The 23,340-nt window shown below is 43.9% G+C and overlaps 1 protein-coding gene across 1 annotated transcript; it reads left to right on the forward strand.

The window, feature by feature from the left end:
* Nucleotides 1–4,697: 4,697 nt before the first annotated feature.
* Nucleotides 4,698–8,026, forward strand: LOC123184866 (tau-cadinol synthase). Its single transcript, XM_044596911.1, has 6 exons — nt 4,698–5,008; nt 6,032–6,115; nt 6,747–6,944; nt 7,034–7,169; nt 7,251–7,499; nt 7,601–8,026. Exons 1-6 carry the CDS (start codon nt 4,698–4,700, stop codon nt 7,886–7,888), a joined length of 1,266 nt encoding a protein of 421 aa, XP_044452846.1. The 3' UTR covers nt 7,889–8,026.
* Nucleotides 8,027–23,340: the final 15,314 nt, after the last annotated feature.

The raw sequence follows: 23,340 nt of genomic DNA on the forward strand, positions 1-23,340 counted from the left end.
AGCCCATATGTAGGGTGGACATGGGGATGCCTGGACGAGCCCGTCATGTCGGATCCGACCGACTCTGGCCCACTCGGCCCCACATAAATTGGACCCTATACGCACTCCTGACAAAACCCTAGCCGCATTCCACTCCCCACTTCCCTCCCACACTATCAAGCTCCTCTCCGTCAAGCTCTGGCATTCTCCTCCATGGAGGCCACTGGATTCGACTCAGAGATGTCTGGATCTGAGGACTAGGAGCGAATCCCTTGTAGCTCTGGAGGAGCAGATGCCCGACCGCGCTGCTCTCCGACGTTCCCATGAGGAGTGCATCCTCCCCCGATCTTCCGTGAGCCGTCGGGCATCCGTTACCCAAATGACGCTTTGATCTAGGGCCGATGAATCTTAGCGTGTGACCACGGTCTCGCCGGAAGCGGTGGCCACCACATGGAGAAACCCCGTTGTGCCGTCGGAACCATTTTGGTGGCGCCTCGTCTCTGTGGCGCCAGACACCAAAAAAGAGGCCATCCGCGCCTCCATGAGTTGTTGTCAATCCAAAAAGGAGGCATGGCAAGCCCGATGCGCTAGGCTGCGGGCTCGCTTCAAGCGAGGGAGGCTTTGGCAGCCTGCGAAGTAGCATCGGAGGAGGCCCCAGTGCCTGCATAGCCAAGAGGCGGCGAAAAGGAGTGTAGTGAAGGAGATGATAAAAGAGTAAAGTCGGGTGGTCTGTGCCACGGTCGGGTTGGCCTCCTAAGGAGAAGAAGGCCAAGGACGATGATGGATCGGACAACTCCGGCAGTGAGCAGATCCACCTCGATCCGTTTTGCATCTTCGACCGCTAGAGCCGCACGGATGATGGAAAGGGCAAGGGCGGCCGTGGATGAACTTTCCCCACTGCCGCTTCCTTCGTAGTTAGTAGAGCATGTTAATTTTTGGTAGACCGATGACACGAGTTTAGCTATGTACGTATGTAGCATGAGAAGAATATGGATTTGAGAATTCGATTTGATGTATCTGATTGTGGGGGATAAATTTTGTTTGTTGTCCCGTCACTGTCCACAAACGCGCCTATCGCTTGGGTACCGGGATTTGGTACTTTTGGTTGCATATGATCTAAAGGTAGTTTGATGTGTCGCGCAAATCATGATAACTAGTACGAAATTTAGCAAGAACTATGATATTTTTTAATAAAGGGTGCTTTATTGCTTAAAAGGTTTAAGCATTACATCCGGCCTCCGCATAACTGAGATGCATACAAGCATAACCAAGTCCAAGTTTCAGAAAAACAGAAAAAGCGGAATACAAGTAATCATGTGGAGACTGTATAACGCCTAAGACATAGGAGGGCCAATCGAAACATCATGCTGCCATCCATGTCGGGTAAAATATCCCTCGCCGTGGCCTCCAAGCATGTGCACACCTCCGTAAACAGGTCTTGATTCTCCACATGATGTAGAGACGACTATAAACAGAGCGTACCAATACATCTGTAGATAACCTGCAGAACAGAAGAACTTTTATCGTTAAAACCTTATCATTTCTTCATAGCCAATGCGACCAAATCACGGCAAGCGCCCCCACCCCAAGAAGAGTTTTAAACTTGTTATTGATCCCATGTAACCAGTTACCAGAAATATTAGCAATACTACATGAAGGATACAAGTCAGAAACTACTGATGACTAACCATATAAGACAAGTCAATTTGCATTGAAAGAACAAGTGTTTTATAGTCTCATCATAGTGACAAAAAACACATTGCACGCTTCCATGCCAATTCCTCTTAATAAGATTATATTTGGTTAGACTGACTCCTCAATAAAAATACTACGCTAAGATTTTATTCTTGAGTAGGAGAGATCATTCCGTCATTCGTTCGGTAGACCGTGATCTAGTTTTTTTTGTTCATTTGGTTAGATTATACCACCTATTCGGTAGTTAGAAGCGTCTGTTACAGGCGTTCATACACACGCCCCACGCATACTTACCCATGCAGGAGTATTTCCCAACAATATTGGCTCAAATGGTGTGTGTTTCTCTCTACCTAGATGAACAGTAAATTCAAAAAAAATCTAAACGTTTTTGGTACCAAGGATGCTTGAGTGTGCTAGGTGAATGCAAAATTTGATGGACAAATGGCCTTCTGGAAAGCCCTTTTTTTTTCTGTCTACAGCTCCTCAGGTGTCATTTCTTGACGTAATTTTTTGCGCACCTAGAACACTTGAACATCTTTGATGCCACAAATATTCAGTTATATTTTCTTATATATTGTTTATGTGGGAGCATATGAGCTCAAGATCGTCTATGAATTATGGATACATTGTATCCTATTCAGTTTTTTTACAAGCGTGATGCCCCTTCATCTCCAGCAGAAGTTCGTTCGGTGACAAGTTCTATGTCTGGCGGTGATACGCATGTCTCCATGTTTAAAAGATTGACTGCCTCTTTTTTAGAAAAGGGGGAAATCCCCGGCCTCTGTATTAAAAAGATGCATACGGCCATCTTATTAAACAAATAAAGCAGTGCAAACATGGTTCCAAGGTCTTCAAAAAGTAATAAAAAGCAAAAGAAAGTTCACACAGAGCCAAAAAGGGCTAGAAACACCCACTAGCCATGTAAAGACGCCACAACCGGCTGGCTAAAACTAGATAGGTAAACTACATGCTTATCCTATTACATGACCGCCATCCAAACCGGTTGAAGATATCCCGAGCTACCATCTTCCATCGGAAAGACCCAGTAACCAAGTGCTCCCTGGCCTCCATCTGGGTGAGTAGCGACCAGGAACGGATCAGAGCCGTAGTTCGGAATAAAACCTACAAAAAATGAATACATGATATTTTGTTAAAAACCAAATCATTTCTGCAGGTCCAGATAGTCCACAGCAAAGCACAAACTCCAACCCGAATGTGTCTCGCTAAGTCAGGCTCAATCCCGTTAAGCCATGTCCCAAATAACGTGTTAACAGAATTCGGTGGATTTATATTAAAAGCAATGTGGACCGTCTGCCAAAGTACTTTGGCCAACGGGCAATCAAAAAAGAGATGTTTGATTGTCTCATCCCGATCACAGAAACTACACCTAGTAGGTCCTGTCCAACTACGCTTTATCAAGTTGTCCTTGGTTAAAATAACTTGTTTATGGACAAACCACATAAACACTTTTATTTTCAAAGGAATTTTGACAACCCAAACATGCTTAAAGGTAGGAATGGAGTTCGAATTAATAACATCAATATACATTGATTTAACAGTGAATACTCCAGACCTAGTCAATTTCCAGCGTAATTCATCGGGTTGTTGAGATAGTTGGACCTCCATTAGTCTCCTAACTAAACGGAGCCATTCTTCCCAACGATTGCCCGCTAGCGTCCGTCGGAACTGAATATTAAGGGGCATAGATTGAAATACTGAGGCGACGAACACTTCACGTCGTTGAACAATACGGTACAAAGACGGATATTGGATGGCCAAAGGTGTCTCGCTGAGCCAAGTATCCTCCCAGAAACGTGTACTAGAGCCGTTTCCAATAACAAACTTCATCCTATTAAAGAAAGATTATTTGACTTTCATCAGACCTTTCCAAAAAGGTGAATTAGTCGACCTGACTGTAACCTGGGACAAAGTTTTTGTCTGGAGGTACTTGGAACGAAGAATTTGAGCCCACATGGCATCATTCTCCGTTGAGAGCTTCCACAGCCACTTGCTAAGAAGGCATCTATTCTTAACTTCTAGATTCTCAATACCGAGACCCCCTTGGTCTTTCGGTCTACAAATGATATCCCATTTAGCAAGCCGTTATTTTCGTTTAAGCTCATCACCCTGCCAAAAGAAACGCGATCGATAGAAGTCCAGTCTCTTCCTAACACCAACTGGAACCTCAAAGAACGATAGGAGAAACATAGGCATACTCGTGAGCACCGAATTAATCAGGATTAATCGGCCTTCGTATGACATGAGCTTACCCTTCCAACAACTCAATTTCTTCTCAAATCGGTCCTCGATGCACTTCCACTCTTTATTTGTCAGCCTACGATGGTGGATTGGAATACCCAGGTAAGAGAAGGGTAACTCTCCTAACTCGCACCCAAACAATTGCCTATAAGCCTCCTGTTCGTCTTTGGCTCTACCAAAACAGAACAGCTCGCTCTTATGAAAGTTAATTTTTAATCCGGTCAATTGTTCAAATAGGCATAACACAAGCTTCATATTTCTCGCCTTGGCCAAGTCATACTCCATAAAGATAATTGTATCATCAGCGTACTGAAGGATGGATACACCTCCATCAACGAGATGAGGTACCAATCCACCTACGTGACCATTTTCCTTAGCCCTTCCTATCAAAATTGCTAACATATCCACCACAATGTTAAACAGGATAGGGGACATCGGATCTCCTTGTCTTAGGCCTTTATGTGTCTGGAAGTAATGGTATGTCATCATTAACTTTAATTCCCACACTACCTTCCGTTTACAAACTATTAGCGCGCTCGGCAAGGGCAGGTTACACGACAAGTCGACAACGACCTACTACATGAACGCAAGAGCCTGGTGTGGATGAGGATTCAGGAGGCCGACAGTTCACTGAGTGGTGGAGGTTAGACGTACACAACATCTTTCCTATATAAAAGCTCCATGGATGTGGATGCTCTTATAAAACCTGGGTACCACGCTGCTTCCTAGGTCACAAGTCACAACTACACTAAACTCATTACACGATGGCAGTGAGTTTGACGCCAACACCGCCAATCCTCTTTAGCAACCCCTTCTTCTCATCTGCCATCGCAACCCGTGGCAACTACTCCTCTCGTCTTCCTCTCCAAGCATCTCCTCGCCCCTGCTTCCCCCATGTCCAAGCATCACCTGTGGCAGCGAAAGCTACACCATCCTCTAGTATTGAACAAGAAACAACAGATGTGGATTATGATGACGTTGCTCCCAAGATGTTGTCCAGCTATGGGCCCTCTTTGTGGGGTGACTACTTCCTCAACTACGAGCCAAAACCACTGCAGGCATACACTACCCCCACGTATACATATAATTTGCTTTCTTCCTCATCATTATGGTTTGGGACGAACATCACCAATCAAGATATTTGTTTCATTGCAATATTACAAGCTATTCTCTCAACTTAGAATTTTTTTGGCATTAATTTTTATATGCATATATGGTATATTAATAGACATAAAGTCCTAAAAATATAATATTCTCTGAGATCCATATTAATTGTCACTAATTTAGAACTTTGTACTAAATCAGCGACAATTAATATGGATTGAAGGGAGTATAAAAATATTAGTCATCACAAATGGCATACCTATTACTTTCAGGTATGTATTGTCCCTTTTGGTTTGACCTAGCTAATCAATGCATTCGTGCATGTGTGCAGAGGTCGGAGAAATGGATGAGTGCAAGGGCTGACAAATTAAAGGAGGACGTTGACATGTTGTTTAAGAGTTGCAACTGCATGGTGGAAAGAATAACCTTATTGGACACTGTCCAACATCTTGGAATAGATCATCACTTTAAGAAACATGTTGATACCACGTTAAGTCAAATTTTTGAGGGTGAATTCAATATCTCTAGCCTCCATCAGGTTGCCCTTCGGTTTCGCTTGCTTAGAGAGCATGGTCTTTGGGTGTCTTCAGGTGTGTATGGAGTATCTATTTATAAATAAATAAATACAAGGAACGAATATGAGTAGGGCGATTCAGTGCCCAGGCTCATCTACACCCGGTTAGAAAATAATTCATAAAAATTCAAAATAAATTCAAAAAAATCATTTTTTGTGCGGTAGACAATTTGATGCATGAGGGCCCACTCCAAATTTTAAGTCATTCGGACATCTGAGCAGCTCTCAGCAAAAAAGATAAATCAGGCCAAAACAGTACATGAACAATAAAAAAATTACAGACCCCTAATTTGTCTTTTTTGCTGAGAGCTCCTCAGATGTCCAAATGATTTAAAATTGGAGCGGACCTGACGCATCAAATTGTCTACCACACAAAAAAATTAGATTTTTTCTAGTATTTGTTTTGATTTTTTTCGTCAGCGCGGGTGCAGATGAGCTCGGGTGCAGAGATGGATTTTTGCACGAATATTCACAAATCATAGAACAATATTATTCTCCACTAGGGTAACACTGAGCTTTCATTACTAACTATAAAATGGCATGAGTTATTTGAACAATGTCTCGCCAACATTTGTCTTGCAGATGTTTTCGACAAATTTAAAAATGAAGATGGGAGCTTTAGGGAAGATATTACTAGTGACCCTAAGGGACTTTTATGTCTATACAACGCAGCTCATCTTCTCATTCATGCCGAGCCATCACTGGAACAAGCTATCTCTTTTTCAAGGCACCATCTTCAATTGATGAGGGACACTCTCAAGTCCCCTTTAGTTGAGCAAGTCAAACGTGCCCTTCACATGCCATTCTCAAGGACGTTTAAGAGGATGGAAACATTGCGTTATATCTCTGAGTATAAGCATGAGGAAGGACATAACCCAACTCTATTGGAGCTAGCAAAGCTGGATTTTAACCTTCTATAGCATGTCCACTTGAAGGAACTGAAATATCTCACTAAGTATGTCTTCGTCATACTCAATTACACAATGAAGATGGAATCAATATAAAATGTGCCCTTCACATGTTGTATCCTACACATATATAGTTTGGACATTGTCCATCATGTGGATTATTAGGGAAAAAATCTATTTTACCTGGACTAACCAAAGTATTGTAGGTGGTGGCGTGATCTTTACAGACATGTCGGGCTAAACTATGCTCGGGACCGCCTGGTCGAGGGTTACATTTGGTGCTATGCGATATACCATGAGAAAGATTTTGCGTTGTCCAGAATATTTCTTACGAAGCAGTTGATGCTTATTTCCCTGATGGATGACACGTATGATTCCCATGCCACCATAGAGGAATGTCGATTGCTAAATGCGGCCATACAAAGGTTTGTTAAATTTGGATTTGATTTACATCCATGTGTCAAGAACTAACATACAATCAGTTTCTATTTAATTTTTCATTGACGACATGTAGATGGGATGAGAGTGCCACTTCTCTTCTACCCAACTACCTTCAAAGATTCTATATTGAATTGTTGAGGATATTTAATGAACATAAGCGTGAAGTGGCCATTCGTGACACCTACCATGTTGCCTATGCCCGGAAAGTGGTACACCACCATGTGCCTTATATCATTACTATCATTCTATATACTGATGGCTTTCTATCTAATTTATTTTCTTCTATGTAGTTTCAAGATCTATCAGCTTATTATCTCCAAGAAGCTGAATGGTTACACCAGAATCACAAGCCAAGCTTCAAAGATCAAATGAGTTTATCTGCCATGTCCATAGGATCACCAACATTATGTATAGGTTTGATGGTTGGCATGGGTGATCTAGTGACGAGGGAATCATTTGAGTGGGCAGCTGGTTACCCTAATGTCACCATATCATGCGGGAAGATAGCATGTCTAATGGATGACATTGCTGCATTTAAAGTATACTCTTTCATCTTCTTATTTAGGCCAAACTATAAGCATCAACCACCACCGGGAATCAAGATAATGTATCTAATTACTATTATAATATAAATATGCAGGGCGGGAAGGCCAAGGGAGATATAACAACCTCTATAGAGTGTTACATGGTTGAGCATAGGGTCACAAGTGCGGTTGCCATTTCCAAGATCCTTTCACTGCTAGAAGATGACTGGAAAACTCTAAATCAAGCTCTCTTTCAACATCACGCACAACTCCCGATGGTGCGGAGGATTATTAACTTTGCTAATAGCATGCCATTATTCTATGCTGAGAAAGATGCATATACCTTCAATATCCATCTTAAGGATACCGTTGAGAGCCTTTTTGTTGAAACCATTCCCATGTAGGCTCTAATAGGTTGTGTGGCAGTTTATCTTCAGTAAAGATGCCACTGTGCACCATGACGTGTTAATTGGAGCTTGTGCATTGTCTTTATCCCTATAAATAAATATGATAAATAAGTTATTGCATTCATAATTTTTGGATGATATCAGATATAATTGTGTGTCTCTATGTTTTATACTTATCTTATTAATTATCATTGTACAAAAAGAACTCCATTTGCCGCAATGGAGTACTTTTTCTTTCCGGGGCATAAGTCCTTAAAGATCATAGATTTTAAGTGTGCCAATTTACATTATTATTTCTCAGAAAGGTGAGAATACCCTTTTATCTTGCTCGGCAACATTGTTTGCATCACATTACATGACATTTCTGTTAGGGAACGTAGTAATTTCAAAAAAAAAATCCTACGCACACGCAAGATCATGATGATGCATAGCAACGAGAGGGGAGAGTGTTGTCTACGTACCCTCGTAGACCGGCAACGGAAGTGTTGACACAACGTAGAGGAAGTAGTCGTACGTCTTCCCGATCCGACCGATCCAAGTACCGAACATACGGCACCTCCGAGTTCTGCACACGTTCAACTCGGTGACGTCCCTCGAACCCCGATCCAGCCGAGTGTTAAGGGAGAGTTTCGTCAGCACGATGGCGTGATGACGGTGATGATGTTCTACCGACGCAGGACTTCGCCTAAGCACCGCTACGATATGACCGAGGTGGAATATGGTGGAAGGGGGCACCGCACACGGCTAAGGAACGATCACGAAGATCAACTTGTGTGTCTTTGGGGTGCCCCCTGCCCCGTATATAAAGGAGTGGAGGAGGGGGAGGTCCGGCCCTCTCTATGGCGCGCCCTAGGGGAGTCCTACTCCCACCGGGAGTAGGATTCCCCCTTTCCTAGTAGAGCTAGGAGCCCTTCCAAGTAGTAGGAGTAGGAGGGAAGGAAAGGGAAGGGAAAAGGAGAAGGAAGGAAGGGGGCGCCCCCCTCCCTAGTCCAATTCGGACCAGCCCATGGGGAGGGGTGCGGCCACCCTTTGAGGCCTTTCTCTCCTTTCCCGTATGGCCCATTAAGGCCCAATACGAATTCCTGTAACTCCACGGTACTCCCGAAAATACCCGAATCACTCGGAACCTTTCCGATGTCCGAATATAGTCGTCCAATATATCGATCTTTACGTCTCGACCATTTCGAGACTCCTCGTCATGTCCCCGATCTCATCCGGGACTCCGAACTCCTTCGGTACATCAAAACACATAAACTCATAATATAACCGTCATCAAACTTTAAGCGTGCGGACCCTACGGGTTCGAGAACTATGTAGACATGACCGAGACACGTCTCCGGTCAATAACCGATAGCGGAACCTGGATGCTCATATTGGCTCCTACATATTCTACGAAGATCTTTATCGGTCAAACCGCATAACAACATACATTGTTCCCTTTGTCATCGGTATGTTACTTGCCCGAGATTCGATCGTCGATATCTCAATACCTAGTTCAATATCGTTACCAGCAAGTCCCTTTACTCATTCCGTAATACATCATCCCGCAACTAACTCATTAGTTGCAATGCTTGCAAGGCTTATAGTGATGTGCATTACCGAGTGGGCCCAGAGATATCTCTCCGACAACCGGAGTGACAAATCCTAATCTCGAAATACGCCAACCCAATAAGTACCTTCGGAGACACCTGTAGAGCACCTTTATAATCACCCAGTTACATTGTGACGTTTGGTAGCACACAAAGTGTTTCTCCGGTAAACAGGAGTTGCATAATCTCATAGTCATAGGAACATGTATAAGTCATGAAGAAAGCAATAGCAATAAACTAAACGATCAAGTGCTATGCTAACGGAATGGGTCAAGTCAATCACATCATTCTCCTAATGATGTGATCCCGTTAATCAAATGACAACTCTTTGTCTATGGCTAGGAAACATGACCATCTTTGATCAACGAGCTAGTCAAGTAGAGGCATACTAGTGACACTCTGTTTGTCTATGTATTCACACATGTATCATGTTTCCGGTTAATACAATTCTAGCATGAATAATAAACATTTATCATGATATAAGGAAATAAATAATAACTTTATTATTGCCTCTACAGCATATTTCCTTCAGTCTCCCACTTGCACTAGAGTCAATAATCTAGTTCACATCGCCATGTGATTTAACACCAATAGTTCACATCACCATATGATTAACTGTTGGAGAACATAGTAATTTAAAAAAAATTCCTACGCACACGCAAGATCATGGTGATGCATAGCAATGAGAGGGGAGAGTGTTGTCTACGTACCCTCATAGACTGAAGCGGAAGCGTTGACGCTACGTAGAGGAAGTAGTCGTACGTCTTCCCGGTCCAACCGATCCAAGCACCGTTACTCTGGCACCTCCGAGTTCTTGACACACGTATAGCTCGATGACGTACCCCGGGCTCCGATCCAGCAAAGCTTTGGGGAGGAGTTTCATCAGCACGACGTCGTGGTGACGATCTTGATGTTTAACCGTCGCAGGGCTTCGCCTAAGCACCGCTATAATATGATCGAGGTGTAATATTGTGGAGGGGGGCACCGCACACGGCTAAGGAACGATCATGAAGATCAACTTGTGTGTCCTAGGGTGCCCCCTACCCCCGTATATAAAGGAGCCAAGGGGAGGGGGCGGCCGGCCAAGGAGAGGCGCGCCAGGGGGGAGTCCTACTCCTACCGGGAGTAGGACTCCCTTCTTTCCTAGTTGGAGAAGGAGAAGGGGGGAAAGAGGAGGAAGAGGGGAAGGAAAGGGGGGGCGCCGCCCCCCTTCCCTTGTCCTATTCGGACTAGGAAGGGGAGGGGCGCGCGGCCACCTCCTGCCTCCTTCTCTCTTCTCCCTCAAGGCCCATGTAGGCCCAATAACCCTCAGGGGGGTTCCGGTAACCCCCGGTACTCCGGTAAAATGCCGATTTCACCCGAAACGATTTCGATGTCCAAATATAGGCTTCCAATATATCGATCTTTATGTCTCGACCATTTCGAGACTCCTCGTCATGTCCGTGATCACATCCGGGACTCCGAACAACCTTCGGTACATCAAAATACATAAACTCATAATGAAACTGTCATCGTAACTTTAAGCGTGCGGACCCTACGGTTCGAGAACAATGTAGACATGACTGAGACACATCTCCGGTCAATAACCAATAGCGGGACCTGGATGCCCATATTGGCTCCTACATATTCTACGAAGATCTTTATCGGTCAGACCGCATAACTACATACGTTGTTCCCTTTGTCATCGGTATGTTACTTGCCCGAGATTCGATCGTCGGTATCCAATACCTAGTTCAATCTCGTTACCGGCAAGTCTCTTTACTCGTTCTGTAATACATCATCTCGCAACTAACTCATTAGCTGCAATGCTTGCAAGGCTTAAGTGATGTGTATTACCGAGAGGGCCCAGAGATACCTCTCCGACGATCGGAGTGACAAATCCTAATCTCGAAATACGTCAACCCAACATGTACCTTTGGAGACACCTGTAGAGCACCTTTATAATCACCCAGTTAGGTTGTGACGTTTGGTAGCACACAAAGTGTTCCTCCGGCACACGGGAGTTACATAATCTCATAGTCATAGGAACATGTATAAGTCATGAAGAAAGCAAAAGCAACATACTAAACGATCGGGTGCTAAGCTAATGGAATGGGTCATGTCAATCAGATTATTCAACTAATGATGTGATCCCGTTAATCAAATGACAACTCTTTGTCCATGGTTAGGAAACATAACCATCTTTGATTAACGAGCTAGTCATGTAGAGGCATACTAGTGACACTCTATTTGTCTATATATTCACACATGCATTATGTTTCCGGTTAATACAATTCTAGCATGAATAATAAACCTTTATCATGATATAAGGAAATAAATAATAACTTTATTATTGCCTCTAGGGCATATTTCCTTCAGTCTCCCACTTGCACTAGAGTCAATAATCTAGATTACACAGTAATGATTCTAACACCCATGGAGCTTTGGTGCTGATCATGTTTTGCTCGTGGAAGAGGCTTAGTCAATGGGTCTGCTACATTCAGCTCCGTATGTATCTTGCAAATCTCTATGTCTCCCACCTGGACTAGATCCCGGATAGAATTGAAGCGTCTTTTGATGTGTTTGGTTCTCTTGTGAAATCTGGATTCCTTTGCCAAGGCAATTGCACTAGTATTGTCACAAAAGATTTTCATTGGACCCGATGCACTAGGTATGACACCTAGATCGGATATGAACTCCTTCATCCAGACTCCTTCGTTTGCTGCTTCCAAAGTAGCTATGTACTCCGCTTCACATGTAGATCCCGCCATGACGCTTTGTTTAGAACTGCACCAACTGACAGCTCCACCGTTTAATGTAAACACGTCTCCGGTTTGCGATTTAGAATCGTCCGGATCAGTGTCAAAGCTTGCATCAACGTAACCGTTTACGATGAGCTCTTTGTCACCTCCATATATGAGAAACATATCCTCAGTCCTTTTCAGGTATTTCAGGATGTTCTTGACCGTTGTCCAGTGATCCACTCCTGGATTACTTTGGTACCTCCCTGCTAAACTTATAGCAAGGCACACATCAGGTCTGGTACACAGCATTGCATACATGATAGAGCCTATGGCTGAAGCATAGGGAACATCTTTCATTTTCTCTCTATCTTCTGCAGTGGTCGGGCATTGAGTCTGACTCAACTTCACACCTTGTAACACAGGCAAGAACCCTTTCTTTGCTTGATCCATTTTGAACTTCTTCAAAATCTTTTCAAGGTATGTGCTTTGTGAAAGTCCAATTAAGCGTCTTGATCTATCTCTATAGATCTTTATTCCTAATATGTAAGTAGCTTCACCGAGGTCTTTCATTGAAAAACTCTTATTCAAGTATCCCTTTATGCCATCCACAAATTCTATATCATTTCCAATCAGTAATATGTCATCCACATATAATATCAGAAATGCTACAGAGCTCCCACTCACTTTCTTGTAAATACAGACTTCTCCGAAAGTCTGTATAAAACCAAATGCTTTGATCACACTATCAAAGCGTTTATTCCAACTCCGAGAGGCTTGCACCAGTCCATAAATGGATCGCTGGAGTTTGCACACTTTGTTAGCTCCCTTTGGATCGACAAAACCTTCCGGTTGCATCATATACAACTCTTCTTCCAGAAATCCATTCAGGAATGCAGTTTTGACATCCATCTGCCAAATTTCATAATCATAAAATGCGGCAATTGCTAACATGATTCGGACAGACTTAAGCATCGCTACGGGTGAGAAGGTCTCATCGTAGTCAACCCCTTGAACTTGTCGAAAACCTTTTGCGACAAGTCGAGCTTTGTAGACAGTAATATTACCGTCGGCGTCAGTCTTCTTCTTGAAGATCCATTTATTCTCAATTGCTTGCCGATCATCGGGAAAGTCAACCAAAGTCCATACTTTGTTCTCATACATGGATCTCATCTCAGATTTCATGGCTTCAAGCCACTTTGCGGAATCTGGGCTCACCATCGCTTCTTCATAGTTTGTAGGTTCATCATGATCTAGTAGCATGATTTCCAGAACAGGATTACCGTACCACTCTGGTGCGGATCTTACTCTGGTTGATCTACGAGGCTCAGTAGTAACTTGATCTGAAATTTCATGATCATCATCATTAAATTCCTCACTAATTGGTGTAGGTGTCGCAGAAACCGGTTTCTGTGATGAACTACTTTCCAATAAGGGAGCAGGTACAGTTACTTCATCAAGTTCTACTTTCCTCCCACTCACTTCTTTCGAGAGAAACTCCTTCTCTAGAAAGGATCCATTCTTATCAACGAATATCTTGCCTTCGGATCTGTGATAGAAGGTGTACCCAACAGTCTCCTTTGGGTATCCTATGAAGACACATTTCTTCGATTTGGGTTCGAGCTTATCAGGTTGAAGCTTTTTCACATAAGCATCGCAGCCCAAAACTTTAAGAAACGACAACTTTGGTTTCTTGCCAAACCATAGTTCATAAGGTGTCATCTCAACGGATTTTGATGGTGCCCTATTTAACGTGAATGCGGCCGTCTCTAAAGCATAACCCCAAAACGATAGCGGTAAATCAGTAAAAGACATCATGGATCGCACCATATCTAGTAAAGTACGATTATGACGTTCGGACACACCATTACGCTGTGGTGTTCCGGGTGGCGTGAGTTGCGAAACTATTCCGCATTGCTTCAAATGTACACCAAACTCGTAACTCAAATATTCTCCTCCACGATCAGATCGTAGAAACTTTATTTTCTTGTTACGATGATTTTCAACTTCACTCTGAAATTCTTTGAACTTTTCAAATGTTTCGGACTTATGTTTCATTAAGTAGATATACCCATATCTGCTTAAGTCATCTGTGAAGGTGAGAAAATAACGATATCCGCCACGAGCCTCAATATTCATCGGACCACATACATCTGTATGTATGATTTCCAACAAATCTGTTGCTCTCTCCATAGTACCGAAGAACGGTGTTTTAGTCATCTTGCCCATGAGGCACAGTTCGCAAGTACCAAGTGATTCATAATCAAGTGATTCCAAAAGTCCATCAGTATGGAGTTTCTTCATGCGCTTTACACCGATATGACCTAAACGGCAGTGCCACAAATAAGTTGCACTATCATTATCAACTCTGCATCTTTTGGCTTCAACATTATGAATATGTGTATCACTACTATCGAGATTCATCAAAAATAGACCACTCTTCAAGGGTGCATGACCATAAAAGATATTACTCATATAAATAGAACAACCATTATTCTCTGATTTAAATGAATAACTGTCTCGCATCAAACAAGATCCAGATATAATGTTCATGCTCAACGCTGGCACCAAATAACAATTATTTAGGTCTAATACTAATCCCGAAGGTAGATGTAGAGGTAGCGTGCCGACCGCGATCACATCGACTTTGGAACCATTTCCCACGCACATCGTCACCTCATCCTTTGCCAGTGTTCTCTTAATCCGTAGTCCCTGTTTCGAGTTGCAAATATTAGCAACAGAACCAATATCAAATACCCAGGTGCTACTGCGAGCTCTAGTAAGGTACACATCAATAACATGTATATCACATATACCTTTGTTCACCTTGCCATCCTTCTTATCCGCCAAATACTTGGGGCAGTTCCGCTTCTAGTGACCAGTCTGCTTGCAGTAGAAGCACTCAGTTTCAGGCTTAGGTCCAGACTTGGGTTTCTTATCTTGAGCAGCAACTTGCTTGTTGTTCTTCTTGAAGTTCCCTTTCTTCTTCCCTTTGCCCTTTTTCTTGAAACTAGTGGTCTTGTTGACCATCAACACTTGATGCTCCTTTTTGTTGGAAATATGCCCTAGAGGCAATAATAAAAGCATTATTATTATATTTCCTTGTTCATGATAATTGTCTTTATTCATGCTATAATTGTGTTATCCGGAAATCGTAATACATGTGTGAATAACAGACATCAACATGTCCCTAGTGAGCCTCTAGTTGACTAGCTCGTTGATCAACAGATAGTCATGGTTTCCTGACTATGGACACTGGATGTCATTGATAACGAGATCACATCATTAGGAGAATGATGTGATGGACAAGACCCAATCCTAAACATAGCACAAGATCGTATAGTTCGTTTGCTAGAGTTTTCCAATGTCAAGTATCTTTTCCTTAGACCATGAGATCGTGTAACTCCCGGATACCGTAGGAGTGCTTTGGGTATGCCAAACGTCACAACGTAACTGGGTGACTATAAAGGTAGACTACGGGTATCTCCGAAAGTGTCTGTTGGGTGACATGGATCAAGACTGGGATTTGTCACTCCGTATGACGGAGAGGTATCACTGGGCCCACTCGGTAATGCATCATCATAATGAGCTCAGAGTGACCAAGTGTCTGGTCACGGGATCATGCATTACGGTATGAGTAAAGTGACTTGCCGGTAACGAGATTGAACGAGGTATTGGGATACCGGCGATCGAATCTCGGGCGAGTAACATATCGATAGACAAAGGGAATAGCGTACGGGGTTGATAGAATCCTCGACATCGTGGTTCATCCGATGAGATCATCGTGGAGCATGTGGGAGCCAACATGGGTATCCAGATCCCGCTGTTGGTTATTGACCGGAGAGTCGTCTCGGTCATGTCTGCTTGTCTCCCGAACCCGTAGGGTCTACACACTTAAGGTTCAGTTACGCTAGGGTTGTAGGGATATGTATATGCAGTAACCCGAATGTTGTTCGGAGTCCCGGATGAGATCCCGGACGTCACGAGGAGTTCCGGAATGGTCCGGAGGTAAAGATTTATATATGGGAAGTCCTGTTTCGGGCATCGGGACAAGTTTCGGGGTTATCGGTATTGTACCGGGACCACCGGAAGGGTCCCGGGGGTCCACCGGGTGGGTCCACCTGTCCCGGGGGGCCACATGGGCTGTAGGGGGTGCGCCTTGTCCTAATGGGCCAAGGGCACCAGCCCCACATAGGCCCATGCGCCTAGGGTTTAAGGGGAAAAGAGTCCTAGGAGGGGAAGGCACCTCCTAGGTGCCTTGGGGGGGAGGGAAACCCCCCTTGGCCGTCGCACCCCCTAGGAGATTGGATCTCCTAGGGCCGGCCACCCCCCTTGGCCCTCCTATATATAGTGGGGGAGAGGAGGGACTTCATACCTGAACGCCTTGGCCTTTGGTTGCCTCCTTCTCCCTCCCCAACACCTCCTCCACCTCCATAGTGCTTAGCGAAGCTCTGCCGGAGTACTGCAGCTCCATCAACACCACGCCGTCGTGCTGCTGCTGGTGCCATCTCCCTCAACCTCTCCTCCCTCCCTTGCTGGATCAAGAAGGAGGAGACGTGGCTGTTCCGTACGTGTGTTGAACGCGGAGGTGCCGTCCGTTCGGCGCTGGTCATCGGTGATTTGGATCACGTCGAGTACGACTACATCATCACCGTTCTTTTGAACGCTTCCTCTTGCGATCTACAAAGGTATGTAAATGCATCTAATCACTCGTTGCTAGATGAACTCCTAGATGATCTTGGTGAAACGAGTAGGAAAATTTTTGTTTTCTGCAACGTTCCCCAACAGTGGCATCATGAGCTAGGTCTATGCGTAGTTCTTCTTGCGCGAGTAGAACACAATTTGTTGTGGGCGTAGATTTGTCAACTCTCTTGCCGTTACTAGTCCTTTCTTGCTTCAGCGGTATTGTGGGATGAAGCGGCCCGGACCAACCTTACACGTACGCTTACGTGAGACCGGTTCCACCGACTAACATGCACTAGATGCATAAGGTGGCTGGCGGGTGTCTGTCTCTCCTACTTTTGTTGGAGCGGAATCGATGAACAGGGTCCTTATGAAGGGTAAATAGAAGTTGACAAATCACGTTGTGGCTTTAACGTAGGTAAGAAAACGTTCTTGCTAGAACCCTAATTCAGCCACGTAAAACTTGCAACAACAATTAGAGGACGTCTAACTTGTTTTTGCAGCAAGTGGTTTGTGATATGATATGGCCAAAGTTGTGATGAATGATGAATGATCTATATGTGATGTATGAGATGTTCATGCTATTGTAATAGGATTCACGACTTGCATGTCGATGAGTATGACAACCGGCAGGAGCCATAGGAGTTGTCTTTATTCTTTTATATGACCTGCGTGTCATCAAGAAACGCCATGTAAATTACTTTACTTTATTGCTAAACGCGTTAGCCATAGTAGTAGAAGTAATAGTTGGCGAGCAACTTCATGGAGACACGATGATGGAGATCATGATGATGGAGATCATGGTATCAAGCCGGTGACAAGATGATCATGGAGCCCCAAGATGGAGATCAAAGGAGCTATGTGATATTGGCCATACCATGTCACGTTTATTATTTGATTGCATGTGATGTTTATCATGTTTTGCATCTTGTTTACTTAGAACGACGGTAGTAAATAAGATGATCCCTCACAATAAATTCAAGAAGTGTTCCCCCTAACTGTGCACCGTTGCGACAGTTCGCTGTTTCAAAACACCACGTGATGATCGGGTGTTTTATTCAGACGTTCACATACAACGGGTGTAAGACAGATTTACACATGCAAACACTTAGGTTGACTTGACGAGCCTAGCATGTACAGACATGGCCTCGGAATACAGAAGACCGAAAGGTCGAGCATGAGTCGTATAGAAGATACGATCAACATGAAGATGTTCACCGATGTTGACTAGTCCGTCTCACGTGATGATCGGACACGGTCTAGTTTAACTCGGATCATGTAATACTTAGATGACTAGAGGGATGTCTAATCTAAGTGGGAGTTCACTAATAATTTGATTAGTTGAACTTAATTATCATGAACTTAGTCTAAAATCTTTGCAATATGTCTTGTAGATCAAATGGCCAACGTAGTCCTCAACTTCAACGCGTTCCTAGAGAAAACTAAGCTGAAAGACGATGGCAGCAACTATACAGACTGGGTCCGGAACCTGAGGATCATCCTCATAGCTGCCAAGAAAGATTATGTCCTACAAGCACCGCTTGGTGACGCACCCGTTCTCCCTGCAGAACAAGATGTTATGAACGCTTGGCAGGCACGTTCCGATGACTACTCCCTCGTTCAGTGCGGCATGCTTTACAGCCTAGAGCCGGGGCTCCAAAAGCGTTTTGAGAGACATGGAGCATATGAGATGTTCGAAGAGCTGAAAATGGTTTTCCAAGCTCATGCCCGGGTCGAGAGATATGAAGTCTCCGACAAATTCTTCAGCTGTAAGATGGAGGAAAACAGTTCTGTCAGTGAGCACATACTCACTATGTCTGGGTTGCATAACCGCTTGACTCAGCTGGGAGTTAATCTCCCGGATGATGTGGTCATTGACAGAATCCTCCAGTCGCTTCCACCAAGCTACAAGAGCTTTGTGATGAACTTCAATATGCAGGGGATGGAAAAGACCATTCCTGAAGTATTTGCTATGCTGAAATCAGCAGAGGTAGAAGTCAGGAAGGAACATCAAGTGTTGATGGTCAATAAAACCACTAAGTTCAAGAAAGGCAAGGGTAAAAAGAACTTCAAGAAGGACGGCAAGGAGGTTGCCGCGCCCGGCAAGCAAGCTGCCGGGAAGAAGCCAAAGAATGGACCCAAGCCCGAGACTGAGTGCTTTTATTGCAAGGGAAGCGGTCACTGGAAGCGGAACTACCCTAAGTACTTAGCGGATAAGAAGGCCGGCAAAACCAAAGGTATATGTGATATACATGTAATTGATGTGTACCTTACTAGTGCCCGTAGTGGCTCCTGGGTATTTGATACCGGTGCAGTTTCTCACATTTGTAACTCAAAGCAGGGGCTGCGGAATAAGCGGAAACTGGCAAAGGACGAGGTGACAATGCGCGTCGGGAATGGTTCCAAGGTCAATGTGATCGCCGTCGGCACGCTACCTCTGCATCTCCCTTCGGGATTAGTTTTAAACCTTAATAATTGTTATTTAGTGCCAGCTTTGAGCATGAACATTGTATCGGGATCTCGTTTAATTCGAGATGGCTACTCTTTTAAATCTGAGAATAATGGTTGTTCCATTTTTATGAGAGATATGTTTTATGGTCATGCTCCTATGGTGAATGGTTTATTCTTTATGAATCTCGAACGTGATGCTACACATGTTCATAATGTGAGTACCAAAAGAAGTAAGGTTGATAATGATAGTCCCACATACTTGTGGCACTGCCGCCTTGGTCACATAGGTGTCAAACGCATGAAGAAGCTCCATGCTGATGGACTTTTAGGGTCTCTTGATTATGAATCATTTGACACGTGCGAACCATGCCTTATGGGTAAAATGACCAAGACTCCGTTCTCAGGAACAATGGAGCGAGCAACCGACTTATTGGAAATCATACATACTGATGTGTGCGGTCCAATGAGTGTTGAGGCTCGCGGTGGCTATCGTTATGTTCTCACCCTCACTGATGATTTAAGTAGGTATGGGTATATCTACTTAATGAAACACAAGTCTGAAACCTTTGAAAAGTTCAAGGAATTTCAGAGTGAGGTTGAAAATCAACGTGACAGGAAAATCAAGTTTCTACGATCAGATCGTGGAGGAGAATACTTGAGTCACGAGTTTGGGGCACACTTAAGAAAATGTGGAATAGTTTCACAACTCACGCCGCCTGGAACACCTCAGCGTAATGGTGTGTCCGAACGTCGTAATCGCACTCTGTTGGATATGGTGCGATCTATGATGTCTCTTACCGATTTACCGCTTTCTTTTTGGGGCTATGCTTTAGAGACTGCCGCATTCACTTTAAATAGGGCTCCGTCGAAATCCGTTGAGACGACACCGTATGAATTATGGTTTGGGAAGAAACCTAAGCTGTCGTTTCTAAAAGTTTGGGGATGCGATGCTTATGTCAAGAAACTTCAACCTGAAAAGCTCGAACCCAAGTCGGAAAAATGCGTCTTCATAGGATACCCAAAAGAAACTATTGGGTACACCTTCTACCTCAGATCCGAAGGCAAAATCTTTGTTGCCAAGAATGGGTCCTTTCTGGAGAAAGAGTTTCTCTCGAAAGAAGTAAGTGGGAGGAAAGTAGAGCTTGATGAAGTATTACCTCTTGAGCCGGAAAATGGCGCAACTCAAGAAAATGTTCCTGAGGTGCCTACACCGACTGGAGAGGAAATTAATGACAATGATCGAGATACTTCTGATCAAGCCCCTACTGAAATTCGAAGGTCCACAAGGACACGTTCCGCACCAGAGTGGTACGGCAACCCTGTCTTGGAAATCATGCTGTTAGACAACGGTGAACCTTCGAACTATGAAGAAGCGATGGCGAGCCCGGATTCCGACAAATGGCTGGAAGCCATGAAATCCGAGATAGGATCCATGTATGAAAACAAAGTATGGACTTTGACTGACTTCCCGTTGAGCGGCGAGCCATAGAAAATAAATGGATCTTTAAGAGGAAGACAGACGCGGATGGTAATGTGACCATCTATAAAGCTCGGCTTGTCGCTAAGGGTTATCGACAAGTTCAAGGGGTTGACTACGATGAGACTTTCTCACTGGTAGCGAAGCTGAAGTCCGTCCGAATCATGTTAGCAATTGCCGCATTCTATGATTACGAAATATGGCAAATGGACGTCAAAACGGCATTCCTTAATGGTTTCCTTAAGGAAGAATTGTATATGATGCAGCCGGAAGGTTTTGTCGATCCTAAGAATGCTGACAAAGTATGCAAGCTCCAACGCTCGATTTATGGGCTGGTGCAAGCATCTCGGAGTTGGAACATTCGCTTTGATGAGATGATCAAAGCGTTTGGGTTTACACAGACTTATGGAGAAGCCTGCGTTTACAAGAAAGTGAGTGGGAGCTCTGTAGCATTTCTCATATTATATGTAGATGACATACTTTTGATGGGAAATGATATAGAACTCTTGGACAGCATCAAGGCCTACTTGAATAAAAGTTTTTCAATGAAGGACCTTGGAGAAGCTGCTTATATATTAGGCATCAAAATCTATAGAGATAGATCGAGACGCCTCATAGGTCTTTCACAAAGCACATACCTTGATAAGATATTGAAGAAGTTCAATATGGATCAATCCAAGAAAGGATTCTTGCCTGTGTTACAAGGTGTGAAATTGAGCTCAGCTCAATGTCCGACCACGACAGAAGATATAGAAGAGATGAGCGTCATCCCCTATGCCTCAGCCATAGGTTCTATTATGTATGCCATGCTGTGTACCAGACCTGATGTTAACCTTGCCGTCAGTTTGGTAGGAAGGTACCAAAGTAATCCCGGCAAGGAACACTGGACAGCGGTCAAGAATATCCTGAAGTACCTGAAAAGGACTAAGGAAATGTTTCTCGTTTATGGAGGTGACGAAGAGCTCGTCGTAAAGGGTTACGTCGACGCTAGCTTCGACACAGATCTGGATGACTCTAAGTCACAAACCGGATACGTGTATATTTTGAATGGTGGGGCAGTAAGCTGGTGCAGTTGCAAGCAAAGCGTCGTGGCGGGATCTACATGTGAAGCGGAGTACATGGCAGCCTCGGAGGCAGCACAAGAAGACAAGGCACATCAAGCGTCGCTTCAACTCCATTCGTGAAAATGTTCAAGATGGAGACATAGAGATTTGTAAAGTACATACGGACCTGAATGTAGCAGATCCGTTGACTAAACCTCTCCCTAGAGCAAAACATGATCAACACCAGAATTCCATGGGTGTTCGATTCATCACAATGTAACTAGATTATTGACTCTAGTGCAAGTGGGAGACTGTTGGAAATATGCCCTAGAGGCAATAATAAAAGCATTGTTATTATATTTCCTTGTTCATGATAATTGTCTTTATTCATGCTATAATTGTGTTATCCGGAAATCGTAATGCATGTGTGAATAACAGACACCAACATGTCCCTAGTGAGCCTCTAGTTGACTAGCTCGTTGATCAACAGATAGTCATGGTTTCCTGACTATGGACACTGGATGTCATTGATAACGAGATCACATCATTGGGAGAATGATGTGATGGACGAGACCCAATCCTAAACATAGCACAAGATCGTATAGTTCGTTTGCTAGAGTTTTGCAATGTCAAAGTATCTTTTCCTTAGACCATGAGATCGTGTAACTCCCGGATACCGTAGGAGTGCTTTGGGTATGCCAAACGTCACAACGTAACTGGGTGACTATAAAGGTAGACTACGGGTATCTCCGAAAGTGTCTGTTGGGTGACATGGATCAAGACTGGGATTTGTCACTCCGTATGACGGAGAGGTATCACTGGTGTTGGAAATATGCCCTAGAGGCAATAATAAAAGTATTATTATATTTCATTGTTCATGATAATTGTCTTGTATTCATGCTATAACTGTATTATCCGGAAATCGTAATACACGTGTGAATACTTAGACCACACTATGTCCCTGGTAAGCCTCTAGTTGACCAGCTCGTTGTGATCAACAGATAGTCATGGTTTCCTGACTATGGACATTGGATGTCATTGATAACGGGATCACATCATTAGGAGAATGATGTGATGGACAAGACCCAATCCTAAGCATAGCATAAAAGATCGTGTAGTTCATTTTGCTAGAGCTTTGCAAGTGTCAAGTATCTCTTCCTTCGACCATGAGATCGTGTAACTCCCGGATACCGTAAGAATGCCTTGGGTGTACCAAACGTCACAACGTAACTGGGTGACTATAAAGGTACATTACAGGTATCTCCGAAAGTAGCTGTTGGGTTGACACGGATCGAGACTGGGATTTGTCACTCCGTATGACGGAGAGGTATCTCTGGGCCCACTCGGTAATGCATCATCATAATGAGCTCAAAGTGACCAAGGTGTTGGACACGGGATCATGCATTACGGTACGAGTAAAGTGACTTGCCGGTAACGAGACTGAACAAGGTATTGGGATACCGACGATCGAGTCTCGGGCAAGTAA

The sequence above is a fragment of the Triticum aestivum genome, chromosome 2A (genome assembly GCF_018294505.1).
Source record: "Triticum aestivum cultivar Chinese Spring chromosome 2A, IWGSC CS RefSeq v2.1, whole genome shotgun sequence".
In the NCBI taxonomy this organism is placed as follows: Eukaryota; Viridiplantae; Streptophyta; class Magnoliopsida; order Poales; family Poaceae; genus Triticum; species Triticum aestivum.

Bases quoted from the DNA above. Each gene is read 5' to 3' on its own strand.
- LOC123184866 (XM_044596911.1), top strand. From the start codon at position 4,698: ATGGCAGTGAGTTTGACGCCAACACCGCCAATCCTCTTTAGCAACCCC. The intron at 6,945-7,033 runs GTTTGTTAAATT...GACGACATGTAG, and splicing joins CTAAATGCGGCCATACAAAG to ATGGGATGAGAGTGCCACTT. The intron at 7,500-7,600 runs GTATACTCTTTC...ATAAATATGCAG, and splicing joins ATGACATTGCTGCATTTAAA to GGCGGGAAGGCCAAGGGAGA.